Source organism: Physella acuta, unplaced genomic scaffold (genome assembly GCF_028476545.2).
Source record: "Physella acuta isolate Inbredline_101_S28 unplaced genomic scaffold, ASM2847654v3 ptg001546l, whole genome shotgun sequence".
NCBI classification, from domain to species: Eukaryota; Metazoa; Mollusca; class Gastropoda; family Physidae; genus Physella; species Physella acuta.
Window position 1 is genome coordinate 8585 of NW_026733061.1, and position 23317 is coordinate 31901.

At 35.2% G+C, this 23317-nt stretch overlaps 1 protein-coding gene across 1 annotated transcript; it reads right to left on the minus strand.

Annotated features, from left to right (window-relative positions):
- Window positions 1–611: 611 nt before the first annotated feature.
- Window positions 612–20935, minus strand: LOC131928780 (cytosolic 10-formyltetrahydrofolate dehydrogenase-like). Its single transcript, XM_059284907.1, has 25 exons — window positions 20656–20935; window positions 14650–14791; window positions 14403–14467; window positions 13729–13898; window positions 12970–13135; window positions 12609–12710; window positions 12064–12153; window positions 11733–11867; window positions 11407–11535; window positions 10745–10830; window positions 10167–10311; window positions 9695–9814; window positions 9466–9528; window positions 9222–9286; window positions 8776–8926; window positions 8589–8659; window positions 8149–8254; window positions 7884–7971; window positions 7149–7242; window positions 6558–6756; window positions 5663–5828; window positions 4378–4483; window positions 3451–3650; window positions 2713–2799; window positions 612–2613 (listed from the first exon to the last, which is right to left on the minus strand). The coding sequence occupies exons 2-24, from the start codon at window positions 14774–14776 to the stop codon at window positions 2741–2743; spliced, it is 2703 nt and encodes a 900-aa protein (XP_059140890.1). The 5' UTR covers window positions 14777–14791; window positions 20656–20935; the 3' UTR covers window positions 612–2613; window positions 2713–2740.
- Window positions 20936–23317: the final 2382 nt, after the last annotated feature.

The following is a 23317-nucleotide window of genomic DNA, read 5'->3' on the forward strand; positions in this document are numbered from 1 at the left end:
AAATATAAGGAGAATCATAGAATAAAAAAAGCACAAGAAAACAACACGGAGTGTTCAACTTCGGTCTAAATTATCAAATGATGGTTTCATGTCTAAAGCTTAATACAGAAATATTTCGTTCTGGCTGTCGCAAGCGTCCCATTAACAATGTCCTATAAATGAGACCTTAGGACGTTCCATTAATACTGTCGTATAAATACAACCTACCAACTTCCCATGAACACTGGGACCTTCCACCTTATCCATGTTGTAGTGCAACACATCAGCCGTCACCTACCACCGTTCTATCCACATGTGGATAACAATATGTTATTTGGGGTTGAAGGCACTTCGGTAAGAAGAAAACCTACAGTCGAGTACCCAATCAGGTGAAGTAGAGTCCCACTGTTTCAGTTACCTCGACATTCCACCCGTAAACCATGAATGATTATTTCCTACAATAATTAATTCATTTTTGTAAACCTTTTCTAAACAAAAGCGCACTCAATATATTAGACCTACATTGGTATATCCAAATGAAAAACCAAACATCAATGAAAATAGTTTACATGAGAACATGAATTATTTACTCACATTCGCAAAAGTACTCACAATAAATAATAAAACACATATCTGGTAAATGCACATTGTATTCATGTAAAATTTGTACTTCCAATGTTACAATCCATCCACCAAAGTGATCCTTGTAAAATGAAAGGTTGTCAGTTTTTTTATGGTGAGTAGGACTACACCAAGGTTAGCTTGTATCTGTCTAGATCAATACATCACAACCACAACATGACTTTTATTTCTTTTGGTAAATATCTTTCACAGTACATATATGATAAATCTATACTTCAACACATTTCATAGCTGAAACTTTTACAAGAAACTTTAAGTTTAAACATGTTTCATAGCAGGAACAAGTACAAAAACTTGCATTTTAACATATTTCATAATAGGAACTTGTACAATAAACTTTCATTTTAACAATTTTCATAATAGGAACTTGTACAATAAACTTTCATTTTAAACAAATTTGTGTAGTAGAAATCTGCATTTTATACAAACAGTTGTACATAATGTTACTTTCAGTTTTAATTTATTTGTCTAAAATGCAAAGAACACAAATGTATAGCTATCAATGACTAAAGACAGCTAGTTATAGGTTATACATGTATGGAGAGTCAGGTTAAGAAGTAATCCCCTTAAACTACCTGCTTCGACCTGTGAATAGGTTGAAGCAAAATGTTTGCAACAAACATGTATGTGAACACACCATCCATAATATTTTTTTTACAATTTTTTTTTTAAATCATTCAGAAAACACCATCAAACAAAAATTAAAGCCATTGAACACTTCCAATTAAGATTTGGAATAATTGCATAGAAAGTAAATATCATTATTTTTTTTTAAATATAGCAACAGGATTGCCAATCCTGTTAACAGTTGTTTAATAAAGGGATTAAAGAATTATTGAAGGCGGATAAATCAAAACCAACAAAGCAATCCTCCAAAAATAGCTTGGAATGTTCCAATCTAAAAAAACGTTATATTTTTTAATCACTTTTTTTTATCACTGGAGAGAAATAAAGATGCAACAAGCAGTAGTTCTATACAAAACTTTAAATAGACAAAAAATTAGCAACACGATTTATGGCACTGTATAGCGTATAAGAAAAATAACAGACAATTTGCAAAATAAAATATAATTTCTGAATTAGAAAATAGGTAAAATAAGTTTTTTTCTCTGTGCAGGCATGTGATTTACAAAAAAATTGCTGAAACTTGTAAAACAGTTCTTGATTAATATTTCTTTCATGCATGAGCTATGAAAAAAATATAGTTATAAACACTGAAAATACCTAAATTGTTTTCTAATTTTTACTCCATTTAATGGTGGTTAAAAGGGACTCAGTTTTAATTCCCAAATTTATAAGCGACTATAGTTGTATAGAGGCAAATTAGCTTATACATTAAACAACTTAAATGTATTTAAATCTTGGTGAAAATCACAATACAAAAATGTTCTCCATTTTCTGAACAGCGTTCTTGGGTAAAAAGAAGAATTTTAAAAAGAGAAACAATATTTATAAAGGTAAACTATTGTGCTTTAAAAAGAAGAATTTTAAAAAGAGAAACAATATTTATAAAGGTAAACTATTGTGCTTTAAAAAGAAGAATTTTAAAAAGAGAAACAATATTAATAACGACAAACTATTGTGCTTCAACATTGCATATTTTATATTCAATACTTCGCTGTATATTCAAAATAGAATAAATCCCAGTACTGAGGTATTGCACAGTTCAGTAAAGTGAAATTAATTCAGTGTTAATATTTGGTCTACAATTCGATTACTATTGTAATGTAATTAGATTTAAGGTAGACTAGTTGTACCATATACACATAAAAGCAGGTCTAAAAATAAAATACCTACTAATCTGCTTAATAAAATATAACATACAGTTAAAACATTTAGATAAGTTAGGTAGGTAAAAAAAAACATGAAAATGATACCAGTAAAGTTTCTAAACATTTTCTGTTTGAAATTACTATTAACATGAATCATCCAGAACCATCATTGTGAATAAAACTTGTTTCCACTGCAGCCTTGATCTCAAGATTGCTCTATCTGTAGGAGACAAAAGAGAAAACTAAAGAAATAAATCTTACTTTTAAAACAATTTCTGAATGTATTATAGGAAAAAGAAAATGCAGGAAAATATCTTACCAAACACAGTACAAATCTCTAGGTTCTGTTAGTTGTATTCTAAAGTCACAGCCTTTGTTTTTAAGTATTCATTGAGAGCATCTTCACCTATTTGAAATGGATAAATGTTTTAAGAAATAATAAAGAGTAATGCAGTTGGTCATTATGATAAAGTATGAAAGTAGGCCCAATAATAAAGAAGGACTAAAGGATACAAGTTAATCATATTGGCCAACAAATTTTGGTCAGAACAAAATTACATTAGTTTTTAAATTAAAACTCATAAATTGAGGCAATACAAATAGTCTGTGACAATTAAAACAATTTTAAAATAAATAAAATAATTGCAAGCTATAGCAGAGGCATAGCGAGGGGGGGGGGGGGGGGGGGGGGGGGGGCTGCACCGGGTGACACCGAGGCAAAAATAGTAAATATATAGAGAAAATTTGAGGGGGGGGGGGGGTACAAATCAAAAGTTGAGAGGGGGGAATGGTGCAAATCAAAAATTGAAAGTTTGTCCCTGGGAAGAGTCGCTACGCCTCTGAGGGGGTGACAGCATTAAGTGCCGCACCGGGTGACACCCGACCTCGCTACGCCACTGAGCTATAGTAATATTCTATTACAACACTACTTGTTAGTAATGCATTAAAAATTAAAATAAAATATTTAAAGGCTACAGTAATAATAATAATATTCTATTACAACACTACTTGTTGGTAATATTTTTAAAAAATTCCCTGAGTTCCCGTCGACTCTCACCTAGATCTTTGCCAAAGCCAGACTGCTTGAACCCACCAAACGGCGCTGCAACATCGGTCTTGTTGTAGGTGTTGATGAACACCGTCCCCGCCTCAATGCTGTCTGCGACTCTCATGGCCTTGTCTATGTCGCGCGTGAACACACCAGATGCCAGACCAAACTCTGTGTTGTTGGCGCTACGCAGCACTCCCTCAATGTCGCTGTATCATACACATACAATAAATGTTATTTAAATATAATACAGATCAATTATTTTTATTTGTTAAATTAGGTAATTAAATATTTTACCATAGAAATAAAACAAATATAGGATTATATTATGAATTTTGAATATTTCATCTAAAACTCTATTCTCATTTAGGATTTTTAAATTAACTCAAGGTGTTAAACTAAATTATTATAATTTTGATAAACTCCCTCAATGTCGCTATATCATACACATACAATAAATGCTTTAAAATAAAATACAGATAATTTTTTTTATATATTTTTAAATTTTTAAATTAAATATTTTACCATAGAAATAAAATGAGTATAGGTTTATATTATAGATTTTAAATATTTCATCTAAAACTCTATTCTCATTTAGGATTTTTAAATGAATTCAGGGTGTTAAACTAAATTATTATAATTTTGATAAACTCCCTCAATGTCACTATACCATAAGCATACAATAAATGTTTTTAAAAAAAAACACAGATATTATTTTTTTTAATTTGGTAATTAAATATTTTACAATAGAAATAAAAGAAAAATAGGCTTATATTTTACATTATCACTTAGGGTTTTAAAAATTAATTAAGGGTAATGAACTAAACTATTATAATGAAATTGTAATAAGTTATTGTAATTTGTATTAATAAAAAAAAAACAATAGATTTTATAAATCTCTGATTGTGTTATTATGTGTGTAGCAATTAGACCTACCCATCAATGAATTTGCTAATAATCATGACTGGCCCAAAAGATTCTTCTTTAGCAATCATCATGTGATCTTCCACATCAGTAAATATTGTGGGCTCAAAGAACAGACCTAGGTGAGAAGCATGTTACGAATATAATACAGAATACTTCTTCTTCTTCTTCTTCGTTCTTAATTTTTAGTGTTGGAAGGGATTGAGCCTTATCTGCCAGAGGGTTTTGAACTCGAGACTTTTTTCGAATTTATCAACCATGTGCTTTTTGCACGCCAAGCCTCCATCACAATTAAGGATTCGTGTCAACTGGTTATGCGCCATTGAGGCCATTGACTCTGATTTCAGCCTGCTTTTCTTTTTGGATTTGCTTCCATAGCCTTTGTCCAACCAAGAACAAACTACAAGGCAGCAGTTGTTTGAATTTGGAGTTGTCTCTCATAGAAGAGTGGCTGTCCCCAGCTAACGAGCCTCATCTGCCCGAGGGTTCGAACTCGAGACTTTTCGGTTTAGCGACCATGAGCTTTACCGACTTGACCACGCCGACCCTGAATACTGTTTGTGAACATCCTGGGGCCAAGAACAGCGAGCCTTTTAGCTATTGCAGTAGTATTGGTAAGAAACAGGACAAAAGTAACATGATTTATTCTTACAGTAAAATACACCATCATTTTATAGTTGAAACATGATCACCGTAAACAAAGATAAAATATTGACATTCTTAGTGAGAGCTTCATGTCATCATGTTTGCCTGTCGTCCCTACTGGGACATAGGCTGCTGACAAGAGCTTTCCAGGCGTCTCTGTCTAGGGCTAGTCAGTGAGAGCTTAACATAGAATAAAAAATTGAACCTCCTCTTTGAGACCTAACAATTCGTAGGGCAGGTTAAACAATTGAGTTCATACATTATTTGACTTAGTTAGGTGAAGGGATGGTGTGTTCAGCACAATGCCTAGCATCCTTTACTTTCCCAAACGAGAGTCAGAGACCCGCCAGAGCTGGGTGGACTCTGGGATTTCCTGCAATCTTGAGTCCAGACTAGAATCTGAACTCAAGACCTTTAGGCTAGCAGTCGAGCGCTCTATCAACCGACCACGACATTCCATATAAATTTGTATGTGTAGATATTCCTGTTAGTATATATCAATCTGTTTTTAAACTCAATGTCTAACAATCAAAATCTCTGTTTTTTGTTTCGTCTAATTTTTTCCAATGGAATCTTAAGAACTACCTCAAATAAACTTTATGTATATAAACAGAAAACACAAGTACAAAAGCAAAAAAAAAAAATTTCTGACCTGGTCTGTTACACTGGTGTCCACCTCTGACCAGTTTCGCCCCTTCACTGACGCCAGTTGCACAATACTCCACCAGCTTCTCCAGATGGGCTCTGTGATTCTGTGGACCATGGTCAGTGGATCGATCCAATGGGTTGCCGATTTTCATTTTTTCTACTTCAACTACCTGTAACCAATAAAATTATCAGGAGAGTTAATTATTTTTTTATAATATTAATAGAAGTAAAAAGAAGAGAGATTTTTAAAAATTGTATTTATGGTTCTAAGTTTATAATCTATTATCTCCCTTTCCGTTTTCTCAACATCACTTTGGGGCTTTGAGCCGTATATTTGTTTATCATTAATGTCTTGCAATCATAGCATGTGCATTGTATATTGTTATACTAATGGAGATAGGCGGAACTGATATTTTCATGTTTTTAATTGTTAGGCAAACTAAAAGTTTTTTATTCCTGCTAGGCAAAGACAAAAATGCAAGTCCTATAACACAAGCTAGAAAAAAAACCTCTCATACTTAGAATTTTTCTTCTAATAAAGATGATCAAATGCACAACTTAAGAGAAGACATTTAGAAAAGGATAACTTGAAACAGTGCAGCTAAGAAATGAGCAATATAGGATACAGATAAATTATTTGTCAAAAGAAACTTTGAAATTTTTTTTTAAACTGAGCTTCTACATTAAAAATCAGTGAAGTTGTAACTAACAAAATTAAACATTTTAATTAAGAAGAAATATCGTCAAACCATAAAATATTTTAGATTATACTAAAAATAGAAATTACATTGTATATCATACTGAAATTAAGTCTTTACAATGTCTTACAGTAAGATGGGAACTTTAATTACAGAGTTGGTCAAAATAAAAAAATAAAAATGTTCTGGCACTTCACATACCACTCTCCTGACAAACTCATCATGGATTGACTCCTCCACAAAAAGCCGCCCCGCAGCAATGCAGTTCTCTCCCTTGTTGAAGAAAACAGCTCCGCAGCCCAGTCGAACAGCTTTGTCCAAATCACAGTCACTAAAGATGATCAGCGGTGACTTGCCACCCAGCTCCAGGGAAACTTTCTTCAAGTTTGCTTTAGCACAGCTATATACGAATTTAAAACAAAAAACATCAAGACAATGTTAATGATTTAGATAAAAGTTCATATGGAAATATAAAAATTAATAACTATTGACGTCCTTGGTGCAAGAAAGTCATTAAAAAGTGGAGATAGGTAAGAAAACATTGAGGAAACTGGCTACAAGTATTGCCAGATAAGGCATATCATAGAATCAACAAGGATAAAAAAAAAAAGGAAGACCCAAAAACAACTGGTATAGAGAAAATGAAAGACATGAAAATTATTGGAAAGAGGTGGAAAAAATAGCAAATGACTTAAAAGCATCGAATGATGTTCTAAATCAAAATGGCCACTGGGAGAATAAGCCATTTGAAAAAAAATGAAGAAGAACTATTGACATATGAACGTAGGTCACCTTTCCATGATAGTTTTGCCAACTGGTGTAGAGCCAGTGAACCCAAGTTTCCTGATGTCAGGGTGTTCAGACATTGCTTGACCCACCAGGGCTCCTGTAGATTGAGAATCTCTAAATTATTATTATGAATAATTATCATTAGGTTCAAGTTTAGACTAGGTTTGTCATCCCACTAAAATTATGGTGGCTCACAAGAACTTTCTAGGAAATTTAAACACTGGTTGAATAAACTACGGTTGACAGTAACTAATGTTTACAAAACTCAAGTAACATTACTGGAGAAAATCTGTGCTATACTGTGAGATTACCTGTCCCAGTATTTATAAAATATATTATAGTTTTATAAGGAGAAAGTAGACCTATCAATATTTACTGCACAAAATTTGCATCATGATTTTGTATTTTGGGATTTTTTATACATATAAAACTTCTTAACAACCTCGGGCTATTAAAAACTTTTGACTCAAAATTCACCACACAGTTCACTTTAAAATTTAATGTGATGGGCATAAGCAAGCCTTCTGTTATGTGTTAATGATATGTTAGTTGTACCCATAAGAACCATGGTACAGAACATATAAAGTAAGCTAAACCCTTGTAAAACACTTGTCTTGTAAAAAAAACCTACTTAAACCCTTGTAAGACACTTGTAAGAAAACCCTACCTGAACCATTGTAAGACACTTGTAAGAAAACCCTACCTGAACCCTTTAAGACACTTGTAAGAAAACCCTACCTGAACCAGGCAAAATGTTGATAACACCAGCTGGAAAACCAGCCAAGACAGATAACTCTGCAAATTTTAGTGCTGTCAGGGGAGTTACCTGTTAGACAAAAAAAAATTTAAATTTTATTTGGAAACAAAATGTATTTTCTGGAGATGCAATTAAATTTTATTAAAACATTCCTTGCAATAAAAGTATGTGTACAAAATTAGATCTAATTAGACAAAATTAAAAACTTATGAGTTAAATTTTATTGTTTAAGAGATTAAAACATACCATGGCAGGCTTTAAGACAACTGTGTTTCCTGCAGCCAAGCATGCAGCTATCTTCCAGGCCAGCATCATGAGTGGATAGTTCCAGGGTACAACAATGGCGCAAACACTGAAATATTTGTTTTTAAAATAAATAGAGGATAATTTAACATCACAAACATAGTGAGTGGATAGTTCCAAGGTACAATAATGGCACAAACACTGAAACATTTTTTAAAAAAATAATTAGAGGATAATTTAACGTCACAAATATAGCGACTGAATAATTCCATGGTAGGATAATGGCACAAACACTGAAACTTTTTAAATATTTAGAGGAAAAATTTTATGTTCTATGGTACAAACATTTGTTTTAATTATTAAAGGACAATTCAATTTAGCAATTAATTAGAGATTTCTGTTACAATTTAAAGTTTTAAAAGACTATAAACAAAGTATAATACCCTATAGGTTCCCGCTTTGTAAATGTTAAATTCTTGCTTGGTCGAGCATTATTAATTGGAATAGTCTTGCCCTTCAAAAGAAAACACAATCAAATAAATATGTATAATTTTAAGATAAAAACAATAAATAAAAATAACCTGTAACCTAAATATTAATACTTAAATAAAATTATACAAAGCCACTTACCTGTATCTTATCACACCATCCTGCGAAATACCTGAATGTCTGTATGGACATTCCAACGTGTGTTTTGAGTGCAAGGGTGTACACAGCACCAGAATCCAGACTCTCTATAGTGGCAAGTTCTTCTTGGTGCTGCTCCATCAGATCTGCAAGCCTAAATAAACATAATGGAAGATAGACTACTGAGGCTTCAGTGCTGTGAATGAGGCATTGCCAGATGTAATTCAGGTAACATTGTCTAGCTTATGTAATTATAGTAGCCAACCCATTTAAAAAATAACTTTCTATATTAACTCTTAAGGTATGGTTAATTAAATAGGTACTAGTTAAATTAAGCTTTATTTTGAAAACGAATACACTTATCAAAATATGAATTTATTTAAGGATATTATATTTTTTGTATCAATTATTAAAAAGGTGGAAAGAAATAATAAGAAACAAATGTTTACTTCATCAGCAATTGACCTCTGTCCCTAGCATTCATCTTTCCCCACTCTCCTTCTTCAAAGGCTTCCTACCAATGCATAATAATGTTAAAGTAACACCCATATTTTAGTAAAAAAAAAAAAACGAAACATAAGAACTATTCAAACTTTTTGAAATTTTGAACTCCTTTGAAATAAAAAAAAAATAACTTAATTTTAACAGCCTAAAAATTCTAATTTAATTAGAAAAAGTTTTAAAATTATCTACCTTAGCTGCTTCAACAGCCCTGTTCACATCCTGTTTGGTAGCTTTGCTGATTTGACAGATAACCTAAAATAGAAAATATATAAATTTTCACTCTAATATTAATAGCACTCGTTTCCATTTACAAATTAAATCACAAACATTCACTACATAGAACAAAATAATATAAAATAATAATTTTTAACAAAATTTCATTTGCTTGTCCAACACATATTGTTAAATGATGTCTTACTGATTCATCAGCAGGGTTGATGGTGTTATAAGTAGCTCCATCTGAGGCATCAATAAATTCATTATCAATGAACAACTGGTGTGGGAACCTCAGGTTCATCTTATTTGCTTTGATCTCAACCTAATGTAAGATGTATTCCAAAATTTTGTTCATGAATTTTTATTTAGGCTTACAATATTATCACAACAATATCCATTAAGTTATTTTAGCTTATGTATATCAGCCTGTTACCTAAAAATATGGCCTTAGAAATCCTATTTTAAAAATTAATTTCTGATTATGGTTAGGACTAGTCTTAAAAATGTGAGTTTAGATAATACAAATAAAAGCATATAATCGTTTTTAAATGAACTTTAGTTTTTAAATTCTGTTTACAAGTAAGAAGTTCTAAAAAATTAAAATGTAGTATAAACTAGTATACAAATGATATTAGTATAACAATATATGTTTTGAAGCTGATATGAAACCTTACAGCATCGTATGTGAAAGGCTCTTTATCCTCTATACCTCGACCTCTTCTGATGATGCACATGAGAAGGTCTTCAAAGACTGTGTTCATGTATACATCCTCAGCAGCCATCTTGATGTCAAAGTTCTCTTTAATTTCTTCAACCAGCCTATTAGAATTGAATCAGGATAAGGAATTTAACTATTTAGAGCATTAAAAGAGTCTTAACTATTTCTAATTAATTCTTTATTTTAATATTTATCTAATTCAAAAACAGTCTTACGTAATATCAATATTTATATAATAGGGCAGTCTTTCTCAAAGAAACAGTCTGACTTAAGAAACAGTTTGCATATGAAACAGTCTTTTATAAGAAATAGTCTTACAAAAGAAACAGTCTTTTATAAGAAATAGTCTTATAAAAGAAACAGTCTTACATAAGAAACAGTTTTATATAAACACAGTGTTACATGAGAAACAGTCTTACATAAGAAACCATTTTATATAAACAGTCATACATGAGAAACAGTCTTACATAAAAATCAGTCTGAATAAGAAATAGTCTTACATAAGAAAAAGTCTGACGTAAGAAACAGTTTTACCTAACAACATCCATGGACCCTGCCCCAGCTTTGAAAAAATCCAAAGAGTTTTCAATGTCTGTGTTCAAAATGCCTCTCCATATGTTCTAAAAGTGTTCAAGATCAGATAATCTTACAGTGACAAAAAGTTATGCACATTGTTAAATAGTGGCCAATCTGGAAACAGTTCAAGAAAATGTAGGTAATTGATTCTGTTATGTTTGGATTTAAAATAAGTAGTTTCAAAATTTTATTTAGAAAAGAAAAAAAAAGAAAAAGCTTATAGCATAAATCTTCTTTTCTTACTCTTCTTTGTTCTTATTTGTAATATTTTAGAGAGTTCCCTCCAACACAATAGATTACATGTCAACTTGTTATGAGCTATATGACCCATTGACTCTGATTTCAGCCAGCTTTTCTTACTGGATTGATTTCCATAGCCTTAGTACACCCAAGAACAATCTGCAAGGCAGCAGTTGTATGATTTTGGAGTTGACTCTCCTAGTTGGGTTGTTGTCCCCATCTATTGTGCCCCATCTTCCCAGGTAGCATAAAAAACTTCTAGTCGTTTAGGGTGAGTTCTTCATAAATTATGGAGTATATGTTGAAATTATATACTTCTTAAAACAGAATTTAATTCTATTACCACTTTAAGGATGTAAAGATTTAAACACCAGCACTACCTTCAAGCCATTCCCCATTTCAATTTCTTCTGGAGTCAATTCCAGCTTTTGCGTGGATGCATCCTCTTTCCCAAATTTGGAGGCAGGAATCATTTTCCCACTGGCATATTGTATCTGGGACACGTTGACCTGGTGACACATGCAAACACAAGAGGTCACAACAGGTCAGAAGGTTAAAAGTTTAGTTTCCACAATTGTAATTGATCAGGTTAGAAGTTTAGCATTCAAAAATTTGAAATGGATAATATAGACGTAAGTAAGATTGCTTAAAAAAAATATAATAATCTTTAATAAACTAATAAACATATTTATCCTGTTGAACATACCATATTTCCATCATTCCCAAACAGTATCATCCCACCTTTGTGGACAATAGCTGGTTGCTTTGCATCATCAATAACAACTTTAGTGCCATATGGAGCAAGGCGAGTCCAGAGACGAGAGCCGAAAAATGTGATTTGCTAGGAATATAATTAAATACGTTTTTCTTTTTCAATTTTTAAAGTAAATTAATTTTGTTAATAAATTTGTAAAAAAAAATTTTTTAGTGGTAAATTAAAAGGTGCATAAACTTCCTTTCTAAAAACTGTACACTAATACGCATCTATGAGTTGTATATAGCTTTAGATATGAAAATAAAATTATTTAAAAAATTACTTCTCCATTTATTGTAGTCCATGCACCAGGAACCTTGTCATTTCCTCGAATGAAATTATGAATGCTAGATGCTGGTTGGTCAAAGTTTATCTAAGGGAAGTAATTAGATGCATATTTTATTTTTCTTAGTTTTATTCATTTTTAATAAAGGTTGTAGATAGGTTAAGATTACCATTTTTTACATGATAAATTGTCACGAGTCAATAGGTAATACATTTAATTAAGAAGAGTTGACTAATAAAAACACCAGTAACCATCTTTTGTAAGTTGCTATTTTCAAACTATACAGAACATTGGTTACAGCCAGAGTTTCTTCCAGGCATCTCTTTGGGGGGGGGGGGGGGGGCAACCGAAATTTTTTTACCGCCCCCCCCCCCCCCCCCGAACGAAATGAAATTTATATAATTTATATAGAAAATATATACTTTTAACAGTGTCCGCCCCCCTGAAGAAAGTCTACAGCCCCCCCCCCCTGGAGAAAAAAGTCTGGAAGAAACACTGGTTACAGCAATAAACTGTAGAGGGCACTGGTTACAGAAACTTACTTTAACTTTGTCCTTTTTGATCATGGCATCATAGGTGGCTCCTTCAACTGGCTGGACAATTCTTGGGGCTCGTCCAGTCACAATAAGGTCTACGGCCTCACCCTGGGGACACAAGATTCAAGTTGACATGTGCTTTACAAATTTTATTCTAAGATAAACAAAATGTAAAACAAGTTAACTTCTTAGGAATACACTACTGCTTGTGTCACAATGATATTGATTAAATGTTGTCTCCCTTATGAACTATAAGACTTAAAAGGGGAAATTACTAAAATTATATAAATTTTACATAAATAAACACTCAGCAACTATTTTTTAAACCTCTACTTTAAATTTGTATAATTTTTTTCCTTAATATTACCATGGCTTTGATGCCCTCAGGAAAACAGAATCGGTTATAGAAGGAGTCAACTGTTTCATTGGGATCCACGTATGTTGACTTCTGCAGCAAGATTGGGCCAGTATCCAGGCCATCATCTGCCCAAAACACTGTAAACCCTCCCTTTTTATCACCACACATTAGTGTCCTATGTTTAAAGATAAGTTGTTTACAAAATAAGTAGGTATTAAGATTTAATCGGTTTATCAATCAAAAACATTTTGAAAAAAATTGTAATTCATCAGGAGGTTAAAAGGTTTAGTTTAAAAAAAACTAAAAAAATTGATTATATAAAACAGATTTCATGAACATTTTATGACACTTCTTTCCTTAAATATTATAATAATATAATAAATTTGAATAAACATTTTATCATGTTGGACATACTATATTTCCATCATTCCCACACAGTACCATCACACCTTTGTGTTTTGCTGCTTATTTTTATTTATTTAATTATATTGGCATATAAAAGACGTTATTAATTGGCAATCGAAATAATGTACTTGGGTGTTAGAGTACATTTTTGTGTGTGTTAGAAATAACATTATAATTATATATAAAAAACAGATTAATTTTTAGTAACCTAATAAAATCAAATTTGCGAGGAATATTTCCAAAAATTGTATCAAAACTAGGTTTTCAAAACTTGACAAAAATTCTATTTAAAAGATTGAAATAACAGTCACTGGTTTTATCCAAATTTACCACCAAAAAAGGGAAGTAAACATGAAGACTCACCAATTAATGGCAGATGCACCCCTGTGTACCGGGAGAAGGGATGGGTGATAAATAATTGTTTCATGTTTAGGGAAGAGAATCACTTCATTGGGGATGAACTGGGAGCAGAATGGCAGCACGTTGAGCTCAGCGTTTAAAGACTTGTACTCATCTAACACCTCTGGGATGGCCTAGAAATAGAATGATAGAATGTAAGACATTAAAAAACTAAATAACTTTTGTACTGTTTTATAATGAAAAGCGGGCGGTATAGTTTATAAAGCAAACAATAAGAGGGCAATATATGTTTATTAAAATTCAAATTTCATATTTTAAAAATATTATAATAAAAGTTTAAAGAATTATCAACAAAATCTGAGAACTTAATTTTATTTTTAATGTAAGATGTGTTACAGTACAAGTGCATACAGTTTGTAACTGTTTTCAAGTGGATAAGGCTTTAGAGCAATTTCTATTTAAAAATAGTGTTTTTTTACTTTTATATAAGTTCCAAATATATAAGACATATATAAGACAAATAATTAAATTTACCAACTATTTTTTAAAATGTGGGATGTGGTGATGATAGGGAGGGGGTTTACTTTGTAATGTAGCATATTTAATTAAAATTTAATTAAAAAGTGGAATCAACATATAAAATGGTTTTCAATTAAAATTCAGTGTGCCACCCATACCTTTTTGTTAAGCTGCCACCTTTTGTACTTAAACACCCTGACACCAGCAAGTTCAGCCACAGTTGCTGTACGGGGAAAATTATATTAATTTTAGTTGAGTAATGAACAAAATTATGAACACTATTTAAAGTTATGCATATACTTCAAGGGAGATGATTCACATATTCTAATTAACTCCCTTAATCATATAATCGGAATCAGGGTTATATTGCTTTAATTAGAACCGAGGATTGAATTTAATACCCACCTAACGGATCGGGTTTCCCGTTGACGTCAGGTATGGTGAACACACCAACAATTTCATGACCATTTTTCCTCAGCAGCTTGAAAACCTCGGCCCCGAACACACTCTGACCTATGATGGCGATCCTCATTTTCACGATATCCCTCTGTAATATGAGAGACATATAGTAATAAATATTATTGGGAAATAAAACAAGTCTATAAAAATTTATAATAATAAACTTATTGAGGAACGAAAAAATATAACATTTTAGATATAACATTAGAAGTAAAAAACGTTTGATGCTGTAGAAATAATTTCAATACATTTTGAGACTTGAGATCAACTCCTTTTGTTAGCTTAGATTATTTTTCCAAAAGCCTATTCCATACAGGACAAGACGTAGACGCCGTTACTCACCCGCTCTCCAGGCAAATCGCTACCACCCCCACCAATCTGGTGAGCTTTGGTTCACGACGAATGTTTACAATCGTAGAGCCGGGTTAGTGACGGCTATTAGGGGCAGATAATTTAGTATTAAACGATTTGAAACGAAGGGGAGGTAAAATTTCTGATTGATCTTTTCATTTTCTGTAAACGGCTACTTTCGCTGGGCGAGGGGAGGGGGGGGGGGGAGAGGGAGGGAGGGATGGATGGGGTAGTGTTGAATTCACAAATTATCAATTGCTGATAAGCAGAAAATAAAACAACTAGATGGCGGCGTAAACTACGTCGCGGGTCAGCTCGTATATAATAATAAACTTATTAAGGAACGAAAAATATAAAATTTTAGATATAACATTAGAAGTAAAAAACGTTTGATGTTGCAGAAATCATTTCAATACATTTTGAGATCAATTCCTTTTGTTAGCATAGATTATTTTTTCCAATAGCATATTTCATAATACATAACAATTTCTCGTCTGTGTCTGTGTGTGTTCAGCAGGAGGGGAGGGGGTGGTCGATGTGGGAGGGGGTCGGTCTGTTGATGTGTGATGTGTTGTGTTTAAGCAACAGGACAAACGTAAGATTGATATTATGATTTACTCGGTGCTACTTTAAAATGTGGCCCAAAGAATTAAGACGGAATAAATTGTGTCAGCTCTATCTAACAATCACTGGCCAAATGAATGAGGTCAGTTTAAGTTCACCTGTCGAGGTCACGACACGGGGACTTGGACTTTAAGACGGGGCATGTCTTGAGTAGCCTCAACTTACTAATTACGTTGATTGATCTCTGATTTTAAAAAAATTGGATATAAAAAAAACCCTCAGGACTTAGTGGCAATCCTTTCATCACGCCCGTGTGAAGGGGGGTAAGGGGGTGGAGTTTGAAAAGGTCAACTTTTGTGGACGGGTAGAGACTTGTGATGGGGGTGGAGGGTGTGCTGACATCCAGCTCAATCAATATTTTAAGGGGGGGGTGCAATTTTAAAATTTAACAAATTGCAATTGAAGAGGGGAGATGGTGGTCATATAATGTGAAACGTGATTTTAAAGATACATTGATCTGCGACAATGAACAGTGAAGAAAATGGGAAAAGAGTGTGTGTGTGTATGGGGGGGGGGTCTCAACAAAAAACATAATGTTAATTATAAATGACCCCTGTGTCTAGAACTGTGGAAAAATGTGTATAGTCGCTATCATTTTAGAGGGATACAATCTTGTTTTATACAATATAAGCTACCAATCCAAACGTTGATAGATTTTTGTTGGGTATTTAACACAGATATTAAGCAATGGGAGAACTAGACGACCAGTTTATTGTTTCTACTACTTTAAAGTGTCCTTATAAAAAAAAATAAGGTTATGGTAAGCTCAGGATGTCAAGCTAGATTATTATTAATCCCAGGATTAAGGAAAGGGTTGGAGTTAAGTTTTAAGTTAATGATCTTTATTCTATATTAGTATCATGTTTCTTTCAGACATTTTTCTTCCAGATAGGGGTATGGGTGGAAACTGGTTAAATCATTTAATTTCTATTTAAATTCTATATTTGTTTTATTTTGTCTTGTGGTAGCGATGTGTGGGACAGTGCCCCCGAGCCCCCCCCCCCCCCCCCCGGGGAGATGCCTGAAACACTGTTTAGTATGTAACCTTGACGGAATGGACAACTTCCTCTATACTTCTTCAATAGGACGTTTCTCTTCCACCCCCCCCCCCTTTCCCTACTGTGGTCCCCACTTCCAACAGCCAAGTCAATAGTTGACTTTTATTAAAATTGTCATCAGCATTATAAATTATTTTAATGGATATGTTCATAAGATTTCATTAAATTATCCGTGGCATCCAAATAGATAGTTGTTTTATTAAAAGTTTAATTAGCATTTTAAATTAACTATTTTAATGGATCGTCTGGTCATAAGAATTCTTTCAACTATCCGAGAGGTGTAAATAAATATAATCAACAAGGCGCTAATTAGCCCGTTGAGTGATTACATAAAATATTTAATAACGATCATTGCCTGTTAAAAATCTGCTGACGTGACAAAAAGCTTCAAACCACGACACCTATAGACTTAGAACGTGAGAACAGCTAGATCTAGATCTTGTTAAAATGTCGTAACTTCAATATGGACAGAAAGACAATAAAAACAATAGATTATGTTTTTTTTTTAAATCAGGCTTTTCTAAAAAGCGTAATGCTGGGGACGAGGTTTAGGTTCGGTCTCTGATTTAGGACGGGTTAAGTTAGGTCTCTGATTGGGTGGGGGCAGGTTAAGTTAGGTCTCTGATTGGGTGGGGGCAGGTTAAGTTAGGTCTCTGATTGGGTGGGGGCAGGTTAAGTTAGGTCTCTGATTGGGTGGGGGCAGGTTAAGTTAGGTCTCTGATTGGGTGGGGGCAGGTTAAGTTAGGTCTCTGATTGGGGGCAGGTTAGGTCTCTGATTGGGGGCAGGTTAGGTCTCTGATTGGGGGCAGGTTAGGTCTCTGATTGGGGGCAGGTTAGGTCTCTGATTGGGGGCAGGTTAGGTTAGGTCTCTGATTGGGGGCAGGTTAGGTCTCTGATTGGGGGCAGGTTAGGTCTCTGATTGGGGGCAGGTTAGGTCTCTGATTGGGGGCAGGTTAGGTCTCTGATTGGGGGCAGGTTAAGTTAGGTCTCTGATTGGGGGCAGGTTAGGTCTCTGATTGGGGGCAGGTTAGGTCTCTGATTGGGGGCAGGTTAGGTTAGGTCTCTGATTGGGGGCAGGTTAGGTCTCTGATTGGGGGCAGGTTAGGTCTCTGATTGGGGGCAGGTTAGGTTAGGTCTCTGATTGGGGGCAGGTTAGGTCTCTGATTGGGGGCAGGTTAGGTCTCTGATTGGGGGCAGGTTAGGTTAGGTCTCTGATTGGGGGCAGGTTAGGTCTCTGATTGGGGGCAGGTTAGGTTAGGTCTCTGATTGGGGGCAGGTTAGGTCTCTGATTGGGGGCAGGTTAGGTCTCTGATTGGGGGCAGGTTAGGTCTCTGATTGGGGGCAGGTTAGGTTAGGTCTCTGATTGGGGGCAGGTTAGGTCTCTGATTGGGGGCAGGTTAGGTCTCTGATTGGGGGCAGGTTAGGTCTCTGATTGGGGGCAGGTTAGGTCTCTGATTGGGGGCAGGTTAGGTTAGGTCTCTGATTGGGGGCAGGTTAGGTCTCTGATTGGGGGCAGGTTAGGTCTCTGATTGGGGGCAGGTTAGGTTAGGTCTCTGATTGGGGGCAGGTTAGGTCTCTGATTGGGGGCAGGTTAGGTCTCTAATTTAGGACGGGTTAGGTTAGGTCTCTGATTGGGGGCAGTTTAAGTTAGGTTTGTGATAGCAGAGTTTCTTCCAGGCATCTCTTCGGGGGTGCTTCGCCCCCACCCACCCCCCCCCCCCCCCAACGAAATTGAATTTATATAGAAATATATACTTTTAACAGTGTCCCCCCCCCCCCCGGGTGGAAAATAAGTCTGGAAGAAACACTGTGTGATATGGGAGGCGAGTATGATTTAGGTCTATTGTAAGTCAAAAAAAAAAAAAGACTTCACATTTCTCGTTCATATGAATGAGACGAAAATTATGGTTCTGGGCGTGTAGCTTGAAGTCAACAGAGCAGGCTTTAATTAAACTTGCTACCTATTCACTGTTTTAAATTGTTTTAAATGTTCTTGCATTTGTTCAGTAGAAAACGCATTCATTCATATTTTTTAATCTAGCTCCGTGTTTTTAGCAGAGCGTGGCTGAAACAGAAGTTTATAGTCACGTGTATACAGCTAAAAGTCAGGCAAAAGAAAGAATGTTTGTCAATGCACACATAATAAAAAAAAAAAAAGATAACAGCCGGTGGGAAAAAAAAACAAAAAAACGTTCACAGCCTTGACCCGTCATCGTTTTCTATCAAGTGAACACACCCCCAAACCAACCAATGGGATTTGTTTAAGAAGTGACGTAACACTGAAATACCACATGCAATCCGGCCTAGGTCTAATCTTTGAATGTAAAGTAGGCCTACCGGTTCACTCTTACTTAGCATTTTTATAACGGTCACAGATGTTATAATTTTATCTGCTTATAAAAAGAATAACCAAATATGAAAAAGGGCCTATAGCTAAATTCGTACAGTGTATTTTTTAAAAATTAAACGAAGATGAAATTTAAATAAACAACATATACGTGAAATATTTACAGGGTTTCGCTCGGCATAAATCAGAAAAGCTTTACTGCCCCTTGGCCTGTGGGTGACAAATTAAGCCAACCAGGGCTTAATGAGGTTTAATTAAAACAGCAAAGCTTTCGCCAGCCGGGCCGTTTCCACGTTTAGGTGCAGTGTGTTCAAGGTCAGTTCAAACTTAAAGGGAGATAAACTGTTTTGTTACAATTCGAATAGCCGCCCATATCAGTTGTTGCAGCTCATTTCAACAGCTTTGATTATAGAGTATCTTTTAAAAATTACACACATATTTTTATAGTATTGAAATTGCTTTATGATGCTAAAAGATGGCCACCAAATACGCCAATAATAATGATCAGGGTTTAAGAGAAGGGGTTTGTAATATAGGGCTTAATGTATAGGTGTGGCAGCAGTTCTATATATAACTTGGTTCATGCAAATGGCAATTTACGAAATACAGTAGTAGATGGTGACAAGTCTCTACACGTAGTCAGACCTACCCACCCCAGCCTTTATTAACTAATTGTAGTAGACTGTATGTTCGTGTAGCCTTACCAGTGTTTCTTCCAGACTTTTTTCTCCGGGGGGGGGGGGGGGGCACTTGAAATTTTCGGGGGGGGGGGGGGGACACTAGTAAGAGTGTATATTGTTTACTATATAAATTCCATTTCGTTCGGGGGATGCCTGGAAGAAACTCTGAGCATTGAAACCATCAGCTGATACGGGGAAAAGTAAGCGAAATAAACTGCGTATGTCGTGGTCTATATTATGAAGTGACTGTGTATACTATAGTCACTATATATAATCTCGTGGCGATGTGATGATTAAACAGAAGTGGCGATGCTAGGGAGGTGCTTAGGTAAGGAAGGGGGGGGGGGAAAATCAGCCGAACGGTATTTTTTTTCTTCACTATGGACATATCAAAACGAGATCTCGCTCTTAGTTATAGAAGAGATCTAGATATTAATTATTACCAAGGGTTGCAAAATCAAAAGGCAACATGTGTGTAACTACTTCAATGGGGTAAAATGTTTTTAAAAATAGGCAACGTGTCTTCACATAAATCAGATTTATAGCCTGAATTAGTTAGCCCATATAGTGTCATATATACTCATACCAACTTGGTATTACCAAGGCACATAAAAACATATCACACAATCCATTCTATTGCTAGTACTGCTGCTGCGTTGTATTTATTGAGTAGGAATCTAAATTCGGAAGATTCTATTTAAAAGCAATTATAATGCCTATACAACTACCATGCTATTTATTTATTATGCTTGTGTTGCTGCTTGCATTGCTACTGGACTGACCAATACATTTGTTTACAAACGATACACACCCACTTCTGCAGCCAAGTGTGTGATCTAAACTCCAAACATAAATAATTAAATATACAAAAATAAAATAGCAATAGACTCGCCTGTGCAAACAGCGAAAACTCCGCAGCAACAATGTGAAACGACTTAAACTATGTGCAACAAAAAATGCCTAATATTTTTTTTATCCACGTAAGAAACACGGCAGCAGTGTTGTCTTCAAGCTTGTACTTGCACAATGTGTAGTTTTCAACGCACGTTTCTGACCTCTGTGAAACTAGGTCATATCGCTACGCGGCGGATAGCAGCCGAGTTCGCTACGTGGAATAGGCTGACAAATGCGACTTTTTAATTTAATTTTTTTTAATGCAAACTTTGATCGATCTATCTTTACTAGTCACCAAATAGCACGTAAACACTTTAGGTCTCATATCCTCTATCTACCCGAAGTGATAATCTCTTGGAAAAAAAAAGTAACTTGTTATCGTTTTTTATGGGACAATTTGACCTCTGCAAAACAAAACAAAAAAAATAGGCTAGACGTATTCGGGTTACTGAATCAGTAACAACCTATAAATTGTGACCGGCTTGTTTGTTGAAATAAACTACATTTCATTGAAATAAGAGAGAAAGGTGTACGCTAGTATGCTTTTAGAGGGGAGAGTATGTAGGTACACACAAATTGTTGTTTACTAAAATAAAACTTGTCAACAACGAAATTTTTACTGCCATAAAAGGCTAGAATCTGGTTTGTTTTGGTGCGCTGTACTGATGAAATACAGTAAGTCACTAGATTTACAGTAAGTCACTAGATTTAGTTTAGTAGGACTCCATCAGCATTCTAAATAAGCATGCACATGTCATTTTACATACAGCATTGCACAATGGCATCCTATACACACCTCTCAGACATTTTCAGGCATTTCTTATTGGGGGAGGGGGGGGGGGGAGAACGAAGGACGTCTACCGTCTTCGCCCCCCCCCCACCCCGAAGAGATGCCTGGAAACTCTGAGCAGGATATTCTCTTGACAGAATACATGGGGACAAGGAGGAGCCAATATGTCAGAGTTTCATTCAGGCAACTTTTCGGGGCGGAGCACACCCCCCCCCCGAACCTAATATATATATATATATATATATATATATATATATATATATATATATATATATATATATATATATATATATATATATATATATATATATATACTTTTACCAGTTTCCCCCCCCCCCTCGGAAAGTTTAGTCCGCCCCCCCCCCCCCCACCGAGAATAAAAGTCTCTGATAAACACTGCAATATAATGTGTTCCACTCATGATTCACCGGAATGCATGCATTGACCATGTTTAAATGTGTCTCTTTGCATAATTCAAATAAACCAATATGTAACAACGTATGTATTTCTTTATTGAGTAGAGCATATTATGAATTATAGCTGTGGTGGCAATATTTAAAAAACTATTTTTGCATTAACACTTGAAGCAGGGATGAGGAGCCAACAGTGTTTTTTTTTGGGGGGAGGGGGGGGGGGGTGGCCGACTAAATTTTACCGGAAGCGATCACTTGCAAAAGTATTTATTTTCTATAAAAATTCCATTTCGTTCGACGTTCGGGGGGGGGGGGGGGGTAGACTCCTCCCCCCCTCGAAAAGATGCCTGGAAGAAACCCGGTGGGTGCCAAACGCACTGGAGTAACACCCGACCTAGTGACGCCCAGAGGCGTAGCGACCCTTCCCGGCGCCCGGGGACAAACTTTCAATTTGGCGCCCCTCTCGGGAGCAAATTAAATTTTCAATTTGTACCCCCCCCCCCACCCCCTCAAGCTTTTAATTGCACCCCCCCCCCTCAAACTTTCGATTTGCACCCCCCCCTCAAACTATTTATAATGCAAAAATGCAGCTAAATTGACATTTTACAACCCATTTTGGCGCCCCCTAAGGTCGGCGCCCGGGAACATATGTACCTCCCTGCCCACCCCATCGCTACGCCTCTGGTGACGCCAATGGCTCAGTATTTTTTTCATGGAACAGATTAATTCGTATTCGTCGTAGGGTCTTTACTGTTAAATGTTTTACATCACCCATTTGTACAAGCGTCCACACATGATCATTGGTACATTAAGCACCCATGTAATTGTACGTATACAAGCACCAATTTTAATAATCGACAAAGCGCCCATGTATACCGTTTTATAGTCTACTTAAATTACCAGTTGGGAACGAAATGACAGTTTAAAGCTGCCAACATCAGTGATTTCGTTCCAAGTGTGAGAAATTATTTTAAAAACAATGAGTTATTAGGAGTGAAATTAAAAGCGATTAAGATGTAGGCCTATCCCAGGGGTCGGCAACCTTTTGAAGCGGAAGAGCCAAAAGTTACAATTTTCAAAATTTCCCTGGTTTTGAAGAGCCACTGACATTTTTTTATTTCAAATATTTTATTTTTTTATGAAGATTATTAGTATTTGTGCAAGGAGCTGGAGAGCCGCATCTTGATATCAAAAGAGCCGCATGCGGCTCGCGAGCCGCAGGTTGCCGACCCCTGGCCTATCCTAATCGTATTTTTGGCTTAGGTTTACAAAAATGTTGTGCTTTGGGCTACGGCTAAACTACAATTGTTGATTCACTCAGTCATAAGCTCATGGAGATGGAGATATACCGGCGTCTGAGCACACGCCTAATTAAAATAAATGCGTTGAGTATTTTGATTCATACTTACATGAAATGTAAACACACAGAGAGGAGTCGCCAGTGGAGGGCGGGTGGG

What these genes read in the sequence shown, in the direction of transcription:
- LOC131928780 (XM_059284907.1), bottom strand. Translation starts at nt 14,776, where the DNA reads ATGAGGATCGCCATCATAGGTCAGAGTGTGTTCGGGGCCGAGGTTTTC. An exon ending in GGGCTGTTGAAGCAGCTAAG is followed by an intron (nt 9,287 to 9,465) that starts GTAGATAATTTT and finishes ATGCATTGGTAG; the next exon opens with GAAGCCTTTGAAGAAGGAGA. An exon ending in ATTAGCAAATTCATTGATGG is followed by an intron (nt 3,651 to 4,377) that starts GTAGGTCTAATT and finishes TGTATGATACAG; the next exon opens with CGACATTGAGGGAGTGCTGC.